General features: G+C 40.6%; 1 protein-coding gene across 2 annotated transcripts in view; it reads right to left on the bottom strand.

Annotated features, from left to right (window-relative positions):
- Window positions 1–2,716, bottom strand: part of CA10 (carbonic anhydrase 10) — a 715,328-nt gene extending 712,612 nt beyond the window's left edge. The window contains exon 1 of one of the 2 annotated variants that reach the window (XM_043963595.1): window positions 2,596–2,716. In XM_043963595.1, coding sequence (XP_043819530.1) covers window positions 2,596–2,656 — 61 coding nt within the window. In that variant the 5' untranslated portion in view covers window positions 2,657–2,716. Of the gene's footprint in view, window positions 1–2,318; window positions 2,437–2,595 lie in introns of those variants that run through there. The other variant, XM_043963596.1, reaches the window with a different exon arrangement.
- Between the last annotated feature and the right edge of the window lie 20,617 nt (window positions 2,717–23,333).

The following is a 23,333-nucleotide window of genomic DNA, read 5'->3' as shown; positions in this document are numbered from 1 at the left end:
GTCCCATTTCTTCAGACAGTCCCCATGTACTACTTCTGCCTTCTCCCTCCTTTCCCAACCTCACCAGCAATATCCCAAAGCTGTCACATGGGAAGGAAAGGGAGGAGTCAGAACACCCCAAAGTGTGGCAATTGTGAATCACAATTACAGTGCCCTCCTGAATGCTGACATAAAAGGATGTAATTGGATAAGCAGCTAGGCTGAGGCAAAGAGGTAGGAGAGGCAAATGCCTTAGCCATTTAAAAATAATGGGTCTTTAAAGTAGGTGTGTATAATACATAAATGTGCAAGGCATAATGCTACATCTCTGTCTAAACAGCTTCATAAAGGGCAAATTAATTCAGGACCTAACTAGGCATTTGGAACCATAACCTAGTTTTCCATATTAAGCTAATAGCTAGCAATTTTGCTTACACTTTTATTCCCTCATAATACATCAATGATGATTATTTAGTGAATATGTGTGAAAGGCCATGTGCTCAATACTTCCATTTCTTACTTGAAAACACTCCTTATCCTTCTTTGTCAATGCATTAGCTGTTTGCATACGAAGCACAATGTAGCTTTAACCATATACTATTAATACTATATACTATTTCCATACTCTTTTAGGGCAACATATGTGAATATACACAGATTCTTTTCTTTTTTCCAGCAGGCCATTATGTATGATCACCATAAGAAATGTATGTTATGTGTGTAAGTATGGGGGAATTCAAAGGGGTGACTTGCTAACAAGATGAGGTAACCAAAGATCTGGATGAATGTTAACTCATCAAAAGTCTTAGCAGAAATTGGACTTTGTACTTGCCAGAAACTGAAAATTGTTTATGAGGAAGAGATTGGGGAAAGGGGGGGCAAGGGAGAGGGTTGGTGATGGTCTTAGAGAGACATCTTTGTAACTTTAGTGAAATATTTTGGAAAGAAGAGAGTCAAAAAGGAAAATTTGGGGAGAGATATGAAAAGATTGGCTAAGAGATATATGTGTATATATGTGTGTGTCTACTTATACATGCATATATGTAAGCATTTACATATATTATAAACATACATGTATATGTGACCATTCCTGGAGAGACTGACTTATAGAACAAGCTCTTGTTCCCTTACTATCCACCCAGATGCAGCAAGACAAAATGGGGGGGGGGGGGTCCTAGGGAAATGAAAGAATATGGGTAAAAAAATCCATTACTTTAATTCAACAAAAGCGAACTCATTGGTCAGATTGTCAATGAAAAATAGGAGTGAGGGCATGGAGGAGGGAGGCTTTCCACCCCTACCCCTTTCACACTGGCAGGAAGAGGAAACTGAAGAACAGGGCTTGAGAGTTAATGTTTTATTTCACCAGGTCTAGCATGAGCTCAAGCTCTCTAAGACAGGATTAGGTAGGAGGAGGAGTATTATCCAAACCCCCTCTCCTCTGTTCCAGATGTGCCTGGTTAGAGAGGCCACGGGTTATTTCTCTTCAGGCCACTGGGGAAGTTGGCTGTATTCCCATTCTAGCATGGGAACGGGGATCAAGGACACAATTGTAAATGAAAACTACCAACACATAACTAGGTGTGCATTGGGTAGAGAGAAGCAGCAGCAGTTGGGTAAGGCTGGGAGGAGAGGGGTAGCATCAAGTTCTACAGTATTTCAGGGGCAGGCTCCTTTCTCCCCCAGCCATCTGAGTAACATTTCATTAACCAGCTCACTGCTAGGTAATCCTCTACCCTCTCATCCCTCCAACCTGAATACCCCTACTTTTAATTTTTTTTTCTTTTTTTAAGGCTACCTATTCCCTTTTATTACTATAGCTCTGGACAGCTCCATTTGCCTGACTGAGATTTGAGAGATAAGGCCAGGACAGGACAACCCGAGCTACCCAGCAGCAGCAATTGGGAATCCTGGAAAGACTCAGTGGTTGTTTTGTGGGCAAGGAGGGGTGGAGGTTTAGGTAAGCTCCTCAGTCAGGAACACGCTAGTTCCTGCCTGCTCTCTCTGTATCTGGGAGAAACACACACACACACACACACACACACACACACACACACACACACACACACACACACACACACACAGAACATGCACCCTTACTCCCCTCCCAACAATTTTCTGCCGGCATGATCTAATCCCCGCATCCTCCGCAGTCTCTCCAAAGTGACTACATAGAGGGGCAGGGCACTGCGTCCATTTTGCCAGCTTCAAGGCTCTGAGTTTGGGAACTTTGAAGCCCGGGAGATTGGGATACGGTAGGGGTTGGGGGTGGGCTGCTGAGGGATTTATATAGACACTGGATTTCTCTAACCGATAATTAATGGAGAATCAAGACTCACCTTCTCCCTCATCTGCTCCAACCTCCTCCCTCGACCTCAATCCTTCCGACATAACTGAATCCGCCCCCCCCTCCCCTCCTTACTCGCATCCAGCGCTCTTGGGAACAGAAGGGAAGAGGCGCTCATAGTTTTGCAGGTGGGGAAGCCCGCATAGCTCCCTACCCCTAAGCGGACAGGTGCCCTCCCTTTCCTCCTCCACGGGTGTTTACCCAAGACAAAATCCATATTTTTTACACAACACAAGACAACCTTCTTTCGAATCCGATTTGTTCCATACCTGATATGCAGACGATGAAATTGGCTTGAAGGAGAAAAAGCACCTCCCAGACTATTTCCATTCTCCGATTCTCATTCCAAGTGCATCACTCGACGGAAAAAAAAAAAAAGGAAGGGGAAGGGGGGAGCCCGCCACCACACACGCACACACAGACACACACACACACACATACACACACTCTCTTACGCTCGCACACACGCACTCCCACCCCAAAGCCGGCCAGTGACTACCACCCCCAAGATCAATATCGCAGTTTGAATTGTTCCAGCAAATCTCCCCTCGAGCTCGTAGGATCTATTCCCCAGATGTGCTGACACATGTCCAATGTTTCGCTGCCCCGACGGTCTCTCTCTTCTCCTTCCTGGGCTCTCGAAAGCGGCGGCAGCAGAAGCAGCAGCCACCGCCACCTGAGGCCACCAGCGCCGGACTCTTGCTCCAGAAAGCGAGACCCCAATCCACCAGGCCCCCCAACAAGACATAGACGACAGCCCCCCGCTGGGCCGCGCGGTCGAGTGCCTTCCCCTGATCTAGCTCTCTCAGTGCCCAGGCGGTCAGCTACAAGTTGCCCTCGAAGTCCGCCCACCTTACCAGGGCATGGTTAGGTTTTCTTCGGGGATCCTCTCCTGATGCCCCGAGTGGGGAGGGCGGGTACACCATACAGGAAAAAAGAGGAGGTGGAGAGGGAGAGAGGGAGAGAGGGAAAGAGGGAGAGAGGGGGAAGGAGAGAGAGAGAGAGAGAGAGAGAGAGAGAGAGAGAGAGAGAGAGAGAGAGAGAGAATATTTGAATGTGACTTGTCATAAATCTCTGGCAGCTTGCAGCCTCAGCCGAGCCCTAGGGTTACTCCAGGAGAAGCTTTTTCTCTCCCTCTTCCTCGCCCCCTCTTCCTCTCCTTCGCCCTCTCTCTGCCTCTTGTCCCCAGGGCCCAGGCTGCCCTCCGAGAAAGAAGGAGCCTCTGGCACCCTGGGCGAAGAATCCTTAGGGAGAGCAGAGTGCGAACGGCCTCGGCTCAAGCACCTTGCTGGGGAATATGGGCCGTGGCGCCCCAGCAACGCACTCCTTATTTATTTATCTATTTATTTCCCTTGCTTTCGTTCGTTTATACATTTATTTCTGCCCGGTTCCCCAGCTCCTACAATTTCCTCTCTCCTTCTTCACCCGTAATTGCTGAGTTTTTCCCGCAATGTAACTGCAGGGGTCGTTCTTTCCTCGCCTATGGAGCCGGCAGGTTCTAGGGACTGGGGGGAGGGGGGCGGATGGAAGAAAGGAGAGGGGGGGGGGAAGAGGTTTGCAAAAGGAGGGGGCGACTGAGCCAGGTAGGCTCTCTCTCCTGTCCCGACCTCTGCTGCCTCAGTCTCCCCAGGCAGGAGTCCCAGGTAGCTGGACACCCGGATGGAGTTAGGGTGTGGGGTAAGAGGGGTGCTTTAAGGTTAGAATCAGGGAGCATCACAATTGGAATGAAAATGGGAAGTTTCCTAGAGTCCTCTTCCCCGCCCCCGCCAGGGGCATGGCATCACACCAGAGGACTTTGGGCCTGCCACCTGCCCCGTTCCCCCTTCCTCCCGGGGCTCCAATGCAAGCCTTATCATTTTAGTTTCCAATCTCATTAAAAATAACTTCGCGCGGGTCTATGTGGCGCCAGAGCCCCGGACGGGACTTAGCCGAGGAGTTGCAATGCGGTTCTCTCCCTCGGCTATGGTTCCCCTGAAATATTGGGATCTCTCTCTTCTGTCCTCTCACTCTCTTTATCTTTCTTTTTTTCTTATTTCCTTTTTAGTCTTTTTTGCATAATTCGTTCTCTGCCCTCTCTCTACCTCTTACCTCTCCCAACTCTCCCTTTCCCCCTCCCCCTTTGCAGTTCAGTGCTAGAGCGCTACTTACCCCCAAAGTTCTCCTTTTTCCGGCTCGTAAACCAGGTGTAACTCCCTTCTGCAATCTCCTCCCTTGCCTTCCCCTCCCTCTGCTTCTCCTCCTCCCCCAAAGGGGGGAAAATAATTGACCAAAGCTTTTCCAGGGCTGAGTGGACGAGGCGGATGAGCCAGCGGATCCCCAACCCTGCTCCGCGCCCGGGTTGCCCGGGACTGAAGGATCGGGCCAGAGGGAGGGGCGTCCGAGAGCTGCGGCTGCCCTCCCCGCCTCGCCTCGCCTTGCCTGGCTTTTTTTCCGCTTTTTCTTTCTTTTAGCTCTAGCGCTTTCCAGTCCTTTGCTGGGCTCCAGGATATACTCCCCGCTGGCGGTGCAGCTTCCACCAAAGGAGATTTCCACACCAAATACGCGCGCGCGCGTGCGCGCACACACATACACACGCGCACACACACAAACACACATACACACATACACACGCGCACAGCCAGAGAGCGGGTTCTTCGGGACCCCCGGGGGAAGGTGGAGGCGGGCGCGTAAACCTGGGCAAGGAAAGAGGTGCCAAGGAGCATTTCATCACTGAGAGAGAGTGTGTGTGTGTGTGTGTGTGTGTGTGTGTGTGTGTGTCTGTGTGTGTGTGTGTGTGTGTGTGTGTGTGTGTGTGTGTGTGTGAGAGAGAGAGAGAGAGAGAGAGAGAGAGAGAGAGAGAGAGAGAGAGAGAGAGAGAGAGAGAGAGAGAATGTCTGTGTGTCTGGAAATAGGGAGGCAGCAGGGTGATTTGCCCTAGGTCAGCGACTTGGCCCGGGAAACACTTGGAAGGAATCCCCGCAGTCAGAACAGTTTGAATGGGGGCTTGGGCGGAGGGCAGTGTGGAGAAAGAAAATAACGAGGGGGGGCGGGGGGCGGATAGGGCGAGCAGGCTTAAATAGTAGGAAGGTGGAGAGGGAAGAATTCTAGTCAAGGATCCCTGCAGATATCTCTGTGGCTGCAGCAGCTGTTGTGACCGTGGTGTCGGCGTGACAGAGACCGAGACCTACTTCCTTTGGAGGAGGGGTGATGGAGGAGAAAAGGGTTGGGTGGGGGCAAGGTTTTTGCACGGTCCCCAAATTCTCAGTATGCTTGTCCTGGTTGCAGAACGTGACGTTAGAATATTTCGCACGAGCGTGGACAAATACACACGCTCACACGAGCGCGCGCGCACACCCCGTAGGGATTTTTTTCTTTTCACTTTCCCATTCTGATATTCAAGGGACTTTGGAGCCAGATTCCGCTGTATAGAGACAGAGGGACGGGATGTTCCTTCCATTTAAATACTCACAGAGAGACTAGCTTGCTTTCCGTGGACATCCCCAATTCCCTTAGTGTATGTGGCTTGGGATGAGGAAAGCCTTAGGATGAGTAGGAGGGAGTGCTGGGTAATATGGTACTTGAACTGAACAGAGTAGAACAGTATCCCTCGGGGCTGGGGGGTAAGGGTGGGGAGGGTAGGAGCATTATTGGAAAAAAATGCAGAACCTCAGGAGTTTCGCTAATTTTGCTGTTGCCTCTAGGGGTTCAGCAAGGAACCTCTGGTCCAAGTTGCCCCTCATTCCCCGCCCCGGCCCAGTGTTTGGAGATGGAGTAATACCGAGGTCTACAGTAGTGTCCTTGGGTTTCATAAGTTATTGGAATGTGCTTGGGGGTGGGGCGGATCTTGGAATGGATAAAATAAATGTAGGGTCTTTATGTAGAGTTCCCCAGCAGCCCGGTGGGGGGGGGCGGAGGGGAAGATGGTGAGACAGAAGTATATTGGGGAGATAAACTGAGACAGGGAACTAGGGTTTTCAGAATTAATCAGAGAATGTGGCTCTCTTTGTGTACTTTGGAAACAGACTGAGGACTGAATTTTTGAAAAGTCAAGGGAAGGGGCTGCAAGCAGGTCGTTGAGAATAAAATTTACCCTTTCAGAGATCCATGCTCATCTGTGGGCTTAAAAGATCAGAATTTCTAACTCCTTCTGAGGCAGAATGCTTAATCTTTTCATTATCACACCTCCCTTTCCCCTTTCAGATCATTAAAGAATATATGGGTCATCCTAAAATGTCTAGTGAGGACCAGACACTATCTTTCTCAAAAGCACTTATTGACTGCACATATTGAGTGAGCATGAGCATGACTGTCCTCTAAATGTTTGTAGTCTAACCACTTTGAAGGGTATTTATTTAGGTGTTTCCTGTGCACCAGGTAAGCTAGGCTATAGGAAGAATAGGAATATGGTTTCATTTGTAATGTAAGAGGGTTGGGCTGTTTCCCAACATAACTGAAGCAAAATCTGAGAAGCAGTGTGATGTGGTAGAAAAAGACCTGGCCTTGGAGACCAAAAAGGGCATGTCTTTGAATTACACACACCTTTGGAACTGCTGTATGACTAAGGTCAAGTCACTAAGCCTCTCTTTGCCTCAGTTCACCTAATCTAAGATTTTTCATCTGTAAAATGAGGATAATAAAGGCTTGCAGCCTTTACTTCACAGAGTGGTGAGGATTAAATGAGATATTTGTACAGTTCAGCAATTATTACTCAACAATCAATCAATAAGCATTCATTAAGTACTTGGTATTTTCAGGAACTGTGCAGTTTCTGTTAAGCAGGGTTTGCCCTGGACCTTGTGGATACTGGATTGAGAGCCAGCTTCAAAGTCAGGATAGACCAAGGTTTAAGTCTCACCTTTGACACCTTTTGGCAGAGAAACCCTGAGTAAGTCACTTAACCTTGTACCATTCTAAGATTTGACTACGTGGCAGATAGGATGCCAATCTACATTGCTTGAGAGAATTTCTTCTTCTGGGATTTCCCAGATCTGTTAAATTACACATACAATCTCTGCTCTTTTCCTATAGCCCTGTCACTTTTTGTATAACTTTGGGCAAACCCCTTCAGTTGTCTGAGCCTAATAGTATTATTTTCCATATATAAAATGCAGGAATTAGATTAGATAGTCACTAATGTCCCTTACTTCTTTAAATTATATTATCCTATCAACAGCCAAGTACTACTGTGGAACAAAACATTTAGTACCAAAGGTCCTTAATCTTAAAACTCCTATAACAACAATTTATATAGAGCTTTGTAAGGTTTTGCAGGGTGTTTTATAACATCATCTCATTGGGCCTCACAATCAAGTGGCATATCATAGGAGAAAAAGCATTGGAATTGGAGTGAAAAGACTTTGGAAGCTAGGTGGTGCAGTTGATTGAGCATTGGGCTAGGAGTCAGAAGACTTATTTTCCTCAGTTCAAATCTGGCCTCAAACACTAACCACCCATGTGATCCTTGACTCCTGCCTAGTCACTTAACCCTGTTTGCCTCAGGCTCCTCATTTGTAATAAAAATAATAATAATAAAGATGAAGAAGGAAATGGCAAACCACACCAATATCTTTGCCAAGAAAATACCAGGAAAATCCTCAGGAAGAGATGGACATGTCAGAAAAAATGACTGAAAAACAACAACCATTTTTGTAGCACTATCACAAACTCTATGACCTTGAGCAAATCAGTTAACCTTTCTAACTCAGTTTCTTCCTCTGCAAAATAGAAACAAAATTTTTATACTACCTAGTTCACAGGGTAGTGATAGTCAAATAAGCCATCATGTGTGACTGTAAACATATGGAGTTGGAGAAACAATATGCATATATGACAAATACAAAATTATACAATGATACAAAGTATACAGAGTGTCAGGTGTTGTGTTGTAGAGAGTAAATACATTTGGACTGAGAAAGGGGAAGGGACACTCTTGGCCATGGTTGGTCTGAAACATCATGGATCAATGGAAAGAACATGGGATTTGGAGTCCCATAACCATAGGCCTCCCCTTCACATAATATTTCATTTATCCAATTTCTATCTAATTTAGACATAGCTGTTGGACTGTTGTCTCCCCCTTTATAATGTAAGCTCCTTAAAGGTAGGGACCATGTTTTTGCCTTTCTTTGAATACTCAGTGCTTAGCATAGTGCTTGGCACATAGTAGGTGCTCCTGTTGGTCATAAATTCATTTTGATGAGCCATGATTTCCTTTTCTCTAAAATGAGGGCATTGAACTAGACCTCTTAGGTTCATTTTGGTTTTAAATCTATGTCTTAGTCAGAAAGAGCTTCATAAAGGACACTGAATTCAACTGAGAATTGAATTATGTGGATCTATTTGACTTTTGTATTTTCAGTTAACCTCATCTCAGTGGTGAGCCCCAGTGCCTGCTAGAAGTCTCCACAGGTCCTACAATCATATAAAATACATCATGTCCAAATCTCTCTATTTTCTTTGAAGGGACTAGAATCCTTCTAGTCCCTCAGCTCTGGACTTATCATATACTTTTTACTTTTCCTCATCCCCCATATCAAACCATTTGCCAAGTTTTTTTTTTTTCTTTTTCAATTATTCCTTCATAACATGCCTTGGCTAATACCATAGTCAAATTCTGATTGCCTCTACCTTTCAAAGTTCAATAACTTCCTAACTGGCTTCTCTGCTTCCATCCAGTCTCTGTTCTCCAAGCCACCCTCCATGTAACTGCCAATTTTTTTTTTTTGTAAAGTGCAAATCAGACCATATCAATCTCCTGCTCAAGGATCTTCAGTGGTTCCCTATTTCCTTATGACAAAATATGAACTCTTCAGCTTGCCATTCATTTATTCATCAACTTATTTATTAATTTATATTTGTTTATTTATTTATTAATCTAGTCATCCATTTACTTACTAATTAATTAATTTGTTTGTCCATTTATTTATTTTCCATTGATTGATTGATTCATTTGTTTGTTTATCTGTTCATTTGGTTATTTTTTGTAGGGCAATTAGGGTTGAGTGACTTGCCCAGAGTCACACAGCTAGTAAGTATCAAGTGTCTGAGGCTGGATTTGAACTCAGGTCCTCCTGAATCCAGGACTGGTGCTTTATCCACTGTGCCACCTAGCTGCCCCCAGCTTGTCATTTAAAGCTTCTCACACTGCTTTAAGGTTTACAGAGTACTTTAAAAGCACTTATTAATGTTAATTATTACTGTCATTAAGCTTTTCACATGATAGATACTATAATCTTTATTTTTTTTTACCGTTACTTTATTTATTTATTTATTTACATATAAGGTATTTTATTTTTTCCGTTACATGTAAAGATAGTTCTCAACTTTTGTTTATACAAGCTTTACAATTTCAGATTTTTCTCCCTCCCTCCCCTCCCTCCCCCCTCCCCTAGACAGCAGGCAATCCGACATAGGTTATATCTATATATCTATATATCCATATCCATATATATATATATATATCCATATCCATATATATATATATATACACACACACACACATATATATACACATAATAACATTAATCCTATTTCTGCATTAATCCTGTTACAAGAGAAAAAATCAGAGCAGTGATGCAAAACCTCAACATAGAAAAAAAAAAAAACAACAGCACCCAAAACAAAAGAAATAGTATGGTTCAATCAGCATCTATACTCCACAGTTCTTTTTTTTTTCTTGGATTTGGAGATCCTCTTCTATCATGAGTTCCCTGGAACTCTTCTGTACCATTGCATTGGTGAGAAGAATATAGTCCATCAGAGTAGGTCAACACTCAATGTTGATGATACTGTGTACAATGTTCTTCTGGTTCTGCTCATCTCACTCATCATCAGCTCATGTAAGACCCTCCAGGTTTCTCTGAACTCCTCCTGCTCATCATTTCTTACAGCACAATAGTATTCCATTGTATTCATACACCACAACTTGTCCAGCCATTCCCCAATTGATGGGCACCCCCTCAACTTCCAATTCCTTGCTACCACATAAAGAGCAGCTATAAATATTTTTGTACATGTGGGTCCCTTTCCCCCTTCCATGATTTCTTTGGGAAAAAGACCTAAAAGTGGAATTGCTGGGTCAAAGGGTATGCACAGCTTTATCGCCCTTTGTGCATAATTCCAAATTGCTCTCCAGAATGGTTGGATCAGTTCACAGCTCCACCAACAATAGATTAGTGTTCCAATTTTCCCACAGCTTCTACTATAATCTTTATAATATCTTTGTAAGTGATATATGTAGCAGAAACATCCTTTTGTGGCCCTTTTCTGGAGAAGAGACAGTGGCGGGGGGAGGAGAGAGAGATTATTATCCCCATTTTACAAATGAGGAAATGGAAGCTGGAAAAGGCTAAATGATGTGACCAGGGTCACAGTCACACAGTTGGAAAGTAGTGGTACTTAAACTCAGAATCTCTATATCTTCCCTTCATGCATTCCATGTTCCAGACAAACTTTCCTACTAGCTTCTTCCCTTCTATTTTCTTGTTTTTACACAGGCTTTCTCCTTCACTTGGAATGCATCCCTCCTCAGCTTCATTTTTTTACAATTCATAGGTTCTTTCAAGTCTCAAATGGAGTGAACCCTTCTTATAGTAAGCCTTTCCTTATCAACACATACTTTTTGTGCTCTTTTCCTTCCTCAAACTAACTTGTACTTACCTATTTGTATAGAATATAAAAATAACAATATAAACAATTTAAGGGCAGGAACTGTCTTATTTGTCTTTGTATTTTGTATTTGTATTACTACCTCACTGCCTAGGATGGAGTAGGAGTATCATACATTTCTGTTGAATTGAATGGCTTAAAGAGTGATATTGAGACAAGAGTGAGAACTGAGACATGGAACAATGCCTTGTGATGTTGGAATCTAAAATCACTAAGCTGGTTTATGGCTTCTGTAAGATGGGAATGCAGTGGAGGTAAAGATGTCATAAGAATTAAGGGAGATACAATGGTAAAACAAACTAAAAAAGGGTTTGTAATTAGTAGATCTGATGTCAGATCCCATTTCTGCCACTTACTAGCTATAGAATTCTGGGCAAGTCACTGAATCTCTCTGAGCCTCAGTTTCCTGAACTGTAAAATGAGAGGATTGGATTCATTGATTTCTAAGATATTTTGCAATTCCAGGACAAGTTATCTTGAAGGAAAGGAACCATGAAGTAACAGTGTTTAAAAAGTGAAGCTGATCCAACCATTCTGGAGAGCAATTTGGAGCTATGTCAAAAGGGCTATAGAGCAATACCCAGCAATACCACTATTAGGTTTTTGTCCCAAAGAGATCATAAAAAAGGGAAAAGGACCCACATGTACAAAAATATTTATAGCAGCTCTTTTTGTGGTGACAAGGAATTGGAAATTGAGGGGATGCCCATCAATTGGGGAATGGCTGGACAAGTTGTGGTATATGAATGTAATGGAATACTATTGTGCTGTAAGAAACGATGAGCAGGCAGATTTCAGAAAAACCTGGAAGGACTTACATGAACTGATGCTGAATAAGATGAGCAGAACCAGGAGAACATTGTACACAGTATCAACAACATTTTGTGTTGATCAGCTGTGATAGGCTTGACTCTTCGCAGCAATACAATGGTCCAAGATAGTTTTAGGGGACTCATGATGGAAAATTGCTCTCCAAATCTAGAAATAAAGAACTGTGGCATCTAGATGCAGATTGAACCATTCTATTTCTATTTTTTTCCTTTTTTCCCCTTTTGTTCTAATTCTTTCACAGCATAACTAATGCAGAAATATGTTTAATGTGATTGTACATTTTTAAACTATATCAGATTGCTTGCTGTCTTGGGGAGGGGGGAGAGAGAAGAGGGAGAGAGAAAGATTTGAAACTAGAAATCTTATAAAAACAAATGTTGGGGGCAGCTAGATGACACAGTGGATAGAGCACTGGCCCTGGATTCAGGAGTATCTGAGTTCAAATACAGCCTCAGACACTTAACACTTACTAGCTGTGTGACCCTGGGCAAGTCACTTAACCCCAATTGCCTCACTAAAAAAACCCCAAAAACCCAAAAAACAAAAACCAAACAAACAAACAAAAAAGACCAAATGTTGAAAACTATCTCTACATGTAACTAGAAAATAATAAAATACTTTTATGATCAAAAAATAAAATAAAATAACGGGCAGCTAGGTGGCGCAGTAGATACAGCACCAGCCCTGAAGTCAGGAGGACCTGAGTTCAAATCCAGCCTCAGACGCTGAACACTTACTAGCTATGTGACTCTAGGCAAATCAATTAACCCCAAATGCCTCACAAAAAAATTAAATTAAATTAAAATAAAATAAAAGTGAAGCTGAGGAGGGATGCATTCCAAGTTACTTTGGTTATTGTCAAAAGATAGGGTGTGATCATTAATGTGATTCTATTCATTTCTCTTCCCTCTCTCCCACCCTTCCTTCCTTCCTTCCTCTCCCTTTCTCTTCCTCTCCCCTTCATTTCCTTCCTCTTTTCCCCTCTCCCTCCTTTCTTCCGTCCCTTCTTCCCTCTCTCCCTCCCTTCCTTCCTTCTTCCCTTCCCTTCCTTCCTTCTTCCCTCTTCTTTCTCCCCTTCCTCGCTCTCTCCCCTACCATTTTCCCCTCTCTTCTACCCTTCCTTCCTTCCTTCCTCTCCTTCTTCCTCTCTCCTTCTCTTCCTCTCCCCTTCATTTCTTTCCTCTTTTCCCCCCTCCCTCCTTTCTTCTGTCTCTTCTTCCCTCCCTCCCTTTTTGCCTGCCTGCATTCCTCCCTTTTCCATTGAGAGAAGATATACTTTAATTTTATGTCCAAGAACTGTACACTTTAATATTTTAGATAAAACTGTCATGCACTCCTGACTCCAACACAATCAATAGCAGTTCCTTGAGTACTGTGGTACCCCCTCCCTGAGATCCAGGCCTACTCTGTGATTCTCTCCATCTCTTCAGAAAAGGACCACAAAAGGATGTTTCTGCTACTTGTTCCACTTTTACAAGTCATCACAAAGAGATGGCTCGATCTACAACAGTTCAAACCAACCAATTCATCCTCAGTTAATGAGATAAAAATACAAGTCCCTCAGAAAGCTTACTACCCTATAAATTCATCTGCTTGACCAGTGAACCTTCCTACTGCTCTTATAACAAGAAGGTGTAGGGATGACTTGATCTTTTGAAAATTCAGTCTCCCTGAAATTATGGGGGTTTTCCCAGCCTGCTTGGGTGGGGAATTTTACCCCAGGGAAGAGCAGAATGGTTATTTTAAAATTGAAACTATTTCCCAATAGGGTTGTATTCCAACAGGAACCCTCTCCTGCTGTTACTTCAGCCAGCTGGAATACCCTAAGGTAGCAGTTATATATTATCAGCAAGGATTTCAGTTTTACAATGTTTCTCAGTTTTAGATCAGGCCTCTAATTAGGACAACAGTCTGCTCCCACCTCAGCTTGTATAATTTAGGAATTAGAGGCCAGCACAGAAGGTTTTCACATCATTTACCAGCAATTCTACTTTTTCTCCCACAATGTAGTAGCATTACAACCACAGGAATGAAGTCTAGCTTTTCATTTAGCACTTGAGGCACCATCAAATTCTCTTACATTCAGGATTTCCTTGTTGGACTACAGTCATACATCCTATGAGTCTCACTATGTAAAGACATTTATTAATAGTGGAATTGACCAACACTATTATCTCAGTGTGCCTGCTAGCAAAAGAGATTCACCTTTTTGACAAAATTCTGACCCCTTATCACCTTAGTAATCTTTTCCAAGTCTCTAAGGAAGCATGGCATAAAATTGCTCTCAATTTTATGACCGCTGCTATTTGTCAGCCATCACAGATTTTGTTTCACCTTAGAAATTTATCAGCATGGGAGGTAGAATCCCCCTGATGTCTTGATCCTAGCTTCTATAGAATTTCTCTCTGCTAAATATGTGGATACAGGAAAATGGTAACAAGAGCAGCAGTAGCAAAAACATACTTTAAAGTTTTCAAAGCATTTCACATGTGCTATCTCATTTTATTCTCACATTATCCTCCTCCTTTTCTTCCTCTTCCTCCTCCTTTTCTTCCTCTTCCTCCTCCTCTTCTTTCTCTTCCTCCTCCTCCTCCTCCTCCTGCTCCTTTTCCTCCTCCTCCTCCTCCTCTTTTTCCTCCTCTTCCTCCTCCTCCTCCTCCTAATTTTACAGAAGAGGAAATTGAGCTTGCAAAAGCCTAAATGGATGAGTCCCAGGTCACAGGAAGTATCTAAGATGGATTTTACACCCAAATCTTTCTGACTCCAGGTCCAAGACTCTATTTACTATTTACTCTTCCACCTACCTGCCATTTCTGAAATCATCTATTTTTATTCCATTATTTTATGCAAGAGGAGATTTGTTCCTAGAGATGTTAAGTGACATTGAAGATTGTGAAGGTAGTAAATAGAACAGAAGTTTTTAACTGAGATCCTCTGACTATAAATTCAGATATTCTTCCCTTTGTACCATATTTCACTGGCAGTACAGAGAGCCATGATGATGCAGAATTTCCAGCACCTGTCTTTCACCTGGTGCTATGAGTCATGTGGGGAGCAGCTAGGTGGCACACTAGGTAGTATACGAACTTGGAGTCAAGAGGACCTCAGTTCAAATTTGGTCTCAGACACTTACTAGCTGTGTGACCTGGGGCAAGTCACTTGACCCTGTTTGCCTTCAGTTTCCTCATCTGTAAAATGAGCAGGAGAAGGAAATGGCAAACCACTGCAGTATCTTTGCCGAGAAAGCCCAAATGGCTCTTTTCAGTTGTGTCTGACTTTGTGACCCCACTAACATAAAGTCCTAAGTCAAGACATAGACTGGAAAAATGAGCAAGCAACAAAAAAGAAGTGAATTATAATGAGCTCCTATGGTAACAGGGAAGATCAAGACACAAACATGGAAGAAAATAGTGACTTGAAAATATTTATAAGCAAGGGGGAAAGAAAAATATAGATTGGACACAAGCCCAATAAGAATTCCTAGAAAAGTTAAAGAACAGGATTAAAAAAGAGCAGTTTTTTTAAAAATCAAATAAGAGTGGTAGAGGAGAAAATTGGAAAAGTGAGGAGAGCTATGCAAGTATGTTATGAAAACAACTTGATAAAAGAGGTAGAAAAAAAAACCCAACCATTTTCTCCCTTTGTAAATATATTACTAGACACCTTAATCCCCTCCAAGAGATTTGTAGTAACATTTCTATCAATGTTCTTTCTTTATCTGCATATTTAATTCCCAGTGCTCTAATTTCTCATATTAATGCTGCTATTAATGTTATGTTTTCAAAGAATATCTTAAACACAAGTGACACCTACCCTCAATGAGACAACTGTTTGGAGTTTTTAGCAAAGTATCTTTGGAGAATGTTAATTCTTTTGAGACATTTGTAGGGTTCCTGTATGATTGTAAAAGACTTGGCATATATTGGGAAACATAAGTATAACGTGATTCATTCACAAGTTTGAACACTGTATTATTTCAAATAATGAAAAAAGAAGAAAATTTATTAGCTAACTTGTGAGTTGTCATTCAGTTTAGATATTTTACCCTGTTAGCTACTCTGAAAGTTATTATAAAAGCTTAATTCATCAGTTCAATTCATTCTTTCATGTCAGAGAGCCCAATAAATAGTATTAAGACATCAAATGACAGTGTGAAATAGCATTCCTTTCATTCAAAGCATTGGAAAGTGAAGTAAACTACAATCATTCAAACATCCAAAAAGTGAGAAATTAGGCAGCCAGAGCTGCCTAATAGAACTATATTTTCCCAAGTTTCCTCAAGGATGATGCTTTATCCTTGAAGACTGCATCTTCCCTTTATTTTGTGTTCCTGGATTTGAACTTTCCCTGAGTAGTATCTGACAATAGTGACTAATATATGGATGTTTTCCATTAGTACTGGCTTTCTTCAAGTCCCAATTAAAATCCCACTTTTTGCAGAAAATCCTTTCCCAATCCCTCTTAATTTAAGTGCCTTCTTTCTGTTTATTATTTCTCCCCTTCTTCCTCCTCCTCCCCTCCCCCTCCCCTCTCCTTCTCCTCCTCCCCCTCCTCCTCCTCTTCCATTTTTCTCTACTTCCTCTCATGGCAAAAAATCCCATAGTTGTTGGCATGTTGTCATCCCCATTAAATTGTAAACTCCTCAAGAACAAGGCCTGTCTTTTTGCCTTTCTTTGTATTGCCAGTGCTTAGGACAGTAATTAGTACATAATATGTACTAAATAAATGCTTATTGACTATGCTAGATAATGCTAGAGTTGGAAAGTACTTTAGAGAAAGCGTAACCTTACTCCATCATTGTATAGAGAATGAAGGTTAGTCTCTATAAAGGGAAATGGATTATCCAGAGTTACACATGGGCAAATGGCAGTTAAGACTCAAACCCATACTTGTTGACTCACAGTCTAGTGCTCTTCCCACTGGACAGAACCAGCTCACCATGGAACCACTCTGCAAACACTGTGTTAACTGAAATAAAGTAGGACCTTAGATTTATAGGTACTGTAATCCTAAAGGCTTTGGCAAGCCCTCTGGTTATAGCTAAATGCTTCCCATATTGCCTCTAGTATAGAAAAAAAACTAACTTCTCTGCCATTTAAAATCCTTTTAAATATGTTATAGGAGGGGGCAGCTAAGTGGCACAGTGGATAAAGCACTGGCCTTGGATTCAGGAAGACTTGAGTTCAAACCCAGCCTCAGACACTTGACACAACTAGCTGTGTGACCCTGGGCAAGTCACTTAACCCTGCAAAAACAAACAAAAAAATAGTAACTGTGAAAAAGAGAAAAGGAAAAAAAATTGTACCAAAAATATGTTATAGGCCCAGAGCACCCCAGAAGTTCTCTGGGGCACATCAAAGAACCTTCTCCTTGAGAAACTAAACCAAGGGACAGACCCACCTAAAGAGATAAGTGGAACCAGATTGGATTCAGCTAGCTCCCAGACCCCCCACCCTTCATTCTAGTCTCCCTCACCCCTGGGGAGATAAGTTTGGGTGTGGCTGCTGCCTTTGTGCTAGGAAGAGAGAGAGAGAGATGGTTTGAGAGATTCTAGATTCGAAGCCACCCCTCACCCAACTCCCCCAGCCACCACCAGTGGGGGTTGTTCCTCCCTCAATCAGTCAAACCTCATTGAACCACCATAGGACCTCTATAAGAGTATTTGCCTGTCTTCTGCTTGAGGAGATTGGTATCTCAGAGCCACACTCTGTGCCATGCTTTTCTCCCCATGAGAAGAAAGTCAAGGATTTCTCTCTTGGTTTCTCTTCCCCAGCCTCTCAATAAACTACTATCTTATTCAATTGGTTAAGTGTGCAAGAGGTTTCTTTAAAGAGGAATTCCTAAGGACCCCAAACCCCTACCCTTACTCCAAACGTCCTACCCCATTTTCTCATCAAATATATCTCCAACCTAACTTTCTAGATTCTATATTACTCTAAATTATCATGAAAACTATATTCTAGCCAAATTGTCCTACTTGTTCATTCATGGACATAATCATCACTGACCTCCATGCATTAGCATGGGCTTTCTCCCATGCCAGGATGCTCTCTCTCCTCACCTCTGTCTCTTGGAATTTCTTGCTACTACTACTGTTGCTGCTGTCGCTGTCACTGTTGTCATTGCCACCACTGCTACCAATAATAATGATAGTAATGGTGATGATGATGATAATGATAAATAGCTATCAGCATTTACATAGTGCTTTAAGAGGTGAAAAGCACTTTGAACTCAGGTCCTCCTCATTCCAGGGCCGGTGCTCTATCCATTGAGCCACCTAGCTGCCCCTGTGAAAAGCACTTTGAATGTTTTAAATCATTTGATCCTCATAAACAACACTGAGGGGTAGATGCTATTATTATCACCATTTTACAAATAAGGAAACTGAGGCACTTGCCTAGGATTATATAACTAATAAGTGTCTGAAGCGGAATTTGTATCTAGGTATTCCAGACTTCTAGTGGAGTGCTCTATACACTGCCACATCTACCCTTAGGCCATTTCCTACAAGAGACCTTTCCTGATCTTCCTTCCTCACCACTAATTATTTTGTATTTACTATGTATTTTTTTTCTAATTTCTGTATTTGTTATTCTTCCCCCAATTCTCCTCCAAAAGAACACATATACCATGACAGTAAGAACTGTTGTCATTTTTCTTTCTTTGTATCTCTGGCACTTAGCACTGTGTCTTACACACAGTAGATATTTAATATATGTCTGCTGTATTGAATTGAATTAAATTGAGCAATAGTATAATTTGTTAGTGGACTTAAAGTAAGAAAAGCAGGAATTCAAATACTGCCTCTCCCATTTACTATCTAGGTGATTTGGGGAAAATCATTTAGCCTCTTTCTGTGTGTTTCAGTTTCCTCATCTGTAAAATCAAAGGGTCGAATTTGACCCCTTCGAGTTCCAAATTTATGATCCTATAAGTTTTTTGTCTTGCTGCTACTTGGAAAAGGAATGGCATAATAGACCTGTCTGTAATATGGGCTTGATCAGAAGCAAGATCAAGAGGTTTTAGACTGCAGTTTTCCTAAGGAAAACAAAACCACATCATTGTCAAGTACCACAAAATATTGATTGCTTTAAATGTCACCCGAGTCTGTAACTAAAGACGAATGGCCATACCCTAAATTCAAAGCATTTTTTTTGTTAATGAATATTTTAAGTCTTTTAGCAGTTAAAATTAATCTACATTATAACTTCTGCTGGGGGATGGGAGGTATGAGTATGTGTGTATGTGCACGCACCTGCTTGTGTGTCTGCTATATGTCTTTGTATTAAAGTGTATGTGTAGGGGCAGCTAGGTAGCACAGTGGATAAAGCACCAGCCCTGGATTCAGGAAGACCTGAGTTTAAATCCTGCCTCAGTCCCTTGACACTTACTAGCTGTGTGACCCTGGGCAAGTCACTTAAGCCTCATTGCCCAGCCAAAAACAAATAAACAAACAAAAGTATGTGTGTATATATGCATATATGTATATGTATATATACACAAACATGTATATGACTGTGTATACCCATGCATGTGTGTATGCATACAGCACACCTACTTATTTAACTACATACATACATTTGTTGTCATCTTTCTTTCCATAGTTTACCTACTACTTTAAAAAGGAATGGGGGGTGGCTAGGTGGCGCAGTGGATAGAGCACCAGCCCTGGAGTCAGGAGTACCTGAGTGCAAATCCGGTCTCAGATGCTTAACACTTACTAGCTGTGTGACCCTGGGCAAGTCACTTAACCCCGATTGCCTCACTAAAAAAAAAAAAGGAATAAAAGAAAAGATAACTCTCCTATGATCTGGCAAAATGTTTAATTGTGACTTTAAAGAATTCTAAAATGAATTCTGCATTTATTTTATGATTGGATTTCAACAATGGTAAAAACTCTGTCCTCTTCCTTGGGAAAAATAAATTAATTATGAATAAATAAATTAATAAATTATTTAAATGTTAAAGATCAATTAAATGGGCATAAAAATTGAAGTTCTCCTTGCCAGAATTCTCCCCCCACCCCCATTGTCAAAAGACTAAAATCCTACTCTCTTTTCCTCAGTTTTTCCATTCACAAAAACTCTGCTGACTGAGGGAGATTCTCTTCTGTTAAGTGAGTCTCAGAAGTAAGTGGGGCCTTAGCAGAAGCTGCTTTAATACATTGGGAACACTTGGGTAGAATTTTGTCAATTGATGCTTTAGTTAGTGCTGGAGTGGTTCTTTAGTGGCTAAAAGAAGTGGCTATGGTTCCCTCTCAGGTTGCCTTATAATTTCTCAGAGTATTGGGGATTATCTCAAGTGATATTCAAATTAATTAAAACAAAACAACAGCACCATGTATAGATATTTGAAGGAAAAGAAAGTGATAACACAATGATGTCTTATAATTCAATTCAATTATTTTTATTTGTATTAATTTAAACGATAATGATCTATATTTATGAAAGATTTATGTTTTGCAAGTATCTTTCCCTACAATAACCTCAGAAGGTACGGGATTCATTTTTTTTTAAAGTTTAGTTGACTTTATATCATATTAATTTCTGAATGTCATTTTCCTCTCCCCAACCAAGTTAGCATCTTTTTCTAATAGACATTTAAAAATAAAATAGATCTGTAGAATGATCTATCATATTGATGGTGGCCAATGGTCTATGCCACATTTCATACCTGTAGTCTTCCACACCATCAATGAAAAGAGAGAAACACATTTTCCTATTTCTTCTCTAAGGGCAAGATTGGTCATTATAATTGCCAAACACTTCAATTCATTTTTATTATTTTGTTATCCATTTACACTGCTGTATTTATTGTGAATAATGTTTTCCTTGTTTTGCTGATATCATTCTGTAGTAGTTCATCTGTCTTCTCACGTTTCCCAAAAGTCTATATATTCATTGCTTCTTATGCACAAAAACATTTTCTATATTCCTTTACAATAGTTTGTTTAGTCATTCACCTATTGATGGGAATCCATGTTTTTCCCTAGTCCTTTGTCGCCACAAAAAGGGATTTTTGTGAAAATATTCTTTTTTTCTTTCTTTTAAAAAATTTAATTTAATAGTATATACCTAGCATGGGATAATTGGGTTAAAGAGTATTGACAGCTTATTCATTTTCATAAAAAAGATTTTATTTTTTCCAATTACATGTAAAAATAATTTTAATATTATTTTTTTAATCTGAGTTTCAAATTCTTCCCTCTCTCCTCCCCCCCATATTGAGCAGGCAAGTAATTTGATGTTACACATATGCAGTCATGCAAAATATATTTCCATACTACCCCTGTTGTGAAAGAAAATGGACCAAAAAACAAACCAAGAAAAATATAGTAAAACAAAAAAAAAGAAAGGTATGCTTTAAGGGGCAGCTAGATGGCATGGTGGATAAAGTACCAGCCCTGGATTCAGGAGGACCTGAGTTCAAATTTGGCCTCAGACACTTAACACTTACTAGCTGTGTGACCCTGGGCAAATCACTTAACCCCAATTGCCTCACCAAAAAAATAAAATAAAATAAAATAAGGTATGTTTTAATTTGCATTCAGACTCCATCAGTTCTTTCTTTGAAGGTGTATAGCATTTTTCATCATAAGTCCCTTGGAATTTTCTTGGATCATTTTATTGTTAAGAATAGTTAAGTTATTCACAGTAAATTCTCATACAATATTGCTGTTGCTATGTACAATGTTATCCTTGTTCTGTTCATTTCATTTTGCATCAGGTCATATAAGTCTTTTCAAGTTTTTCTGAGAGTATCCTACTCATTATTTCTTTTCTTCTTTTTTGTTTGTTTTTATGGGGCAATTGGGGTTGACTTGCCCAGGGTTACACAGCTGGTAAGTGTCAAGTGTCTGAGGTAAGATTTGAACACTGGTCCTCCTGACCCCAGGGTCAATGCTCTATCCACTCTGCCACCTAGCTGCCCCCTGCTCATTATTTCTTATAGCACACAAACATAAACCCCAGCTTATACAACCATTTCCCAATTGATAGGCATCGTCTTAATTTCCAATTCTTTGCCATTACTAAAAGAGCTGTTATAGATATTTTTGCACATTTAGGTCCTTTTTAAAAAATCTTTTTGGGATAAAGACTTAATAATGGCATTTCAAGATCAAAAGGTATGTATGGTTTTATTGCCCTGTGGGCATAGTTCCAAATTGCTCTCCAGAATAGTATACATCTTCACCAACAGTGCATTAGTGTTTTATTTTTCCCATGTCCCCTCCAACATTAGTAATTTTCCTTTTCTGTCACATTGGCCAATCTGATAGGTGTGTGACAGTAGCTCAGAGTTGTTTTAATTTTCATTTCTCTAATCAAGAGTAATTCAAACATTTTTATATGACTATAGATAGCTTTGATTTTTTTACCTGAAAACTACCTATTCCTACGCTTTGACCATTTATCAGTTGAGGAATGGCTCTTTTTTCTATAAATTTGTTAAGACACCTTAAAAAAAAACATAATTACAGACTGTTTTCCAGAATATGAAGAACAATTTTCAGGTTAAACAACAGTGTATCTATATTTCTGTTTTCTTCTATCCCCTACAACATTGACTATTTTAATCTCTTGCTGTTAGGTGAAAATTTAGAGGTTTTTTTGGTTGTTGTTTTTTACTTTGCATTTCCCTTATTATTAGTTCTTATTTAAGCAATCTTTCCTTGGATGTTAATAGATTACAGTTATTTTGAAAACTATATTAAATTCAATCCAATTCTACAAGCATCTCTATATCATGTTATATAGGACACTATATTTGTTATTTTGTCAAGCTATTGCATATCCTCAAAGCTTGGCACTTGTTGTTCCAATTAAATGTTTGCAGAACTGTTCTAGAATTATTCTGGTTACAATATTTAGCCAAATATCAGCCTTGGTCTTTCCTACATCACATCTCAACTGAACTACACACATGTATGTATCTATGTACATACACACATATATACACACACATACATGTGAACATGTTTATGTATACATTTGTGTATATTTTCATTTTAACAATAACTTTATATGAATAAATACGTATGTACTTATATAGACCTCTAATTTTATCAATGTAGAGAATGCCCCAGTGAAGAAATGTTCTCTACCAAAGCACATTGACAATTATTATTTTTCAATCTATAATCTTAGATAGTTGTCAGGAGATTAAGTAATTTGTCTCTGATCACCTGACCAGTATTTAGAGATAGGGAATTTGAATCCAGGTCTTTCTGACTCCATAAGCTGACTTTCTACCAGGCCACATTGCATCTTATTACTATAATTATCATCTTCAATAATAATAAGGTGAATTACTAAAAAAAAGTGATCCTCCAAATACATATCAATAACATGTTTATATACCTTATATAAAACATTCAAAGCTTGTATCACTAAAAAAAATTATAACCATAAGAAAACATTGTATTGACCAAGGAATAAGAAATGATGTCAAAAAATTCCAGGGATATGAAGTACAAGATAATATGAATTACAATGTAATAATTAAAAAGTGGCCAGAAACTGCCATTTTG

Source organism: Dromiciops gliroides, chromosome 4 (assembly GCF_019393635.1).
Source record: "Dromiciops gliroides isolate mDroGli1 chromosome 4, mDroGli1.pri, whole genome shotgun sequence".
NCBI lineage: Eukaryota > Metazoa > Chordata > Mammalia > Microbiotheria > Microbiotheriidae > Dromiciops > Dromiciops gliroides.
The sequence above is the reverse complement of the archived record's forward strand: the minus strand, read 5'-3'. Positions and strand labels throughout refer to the sequence as shown.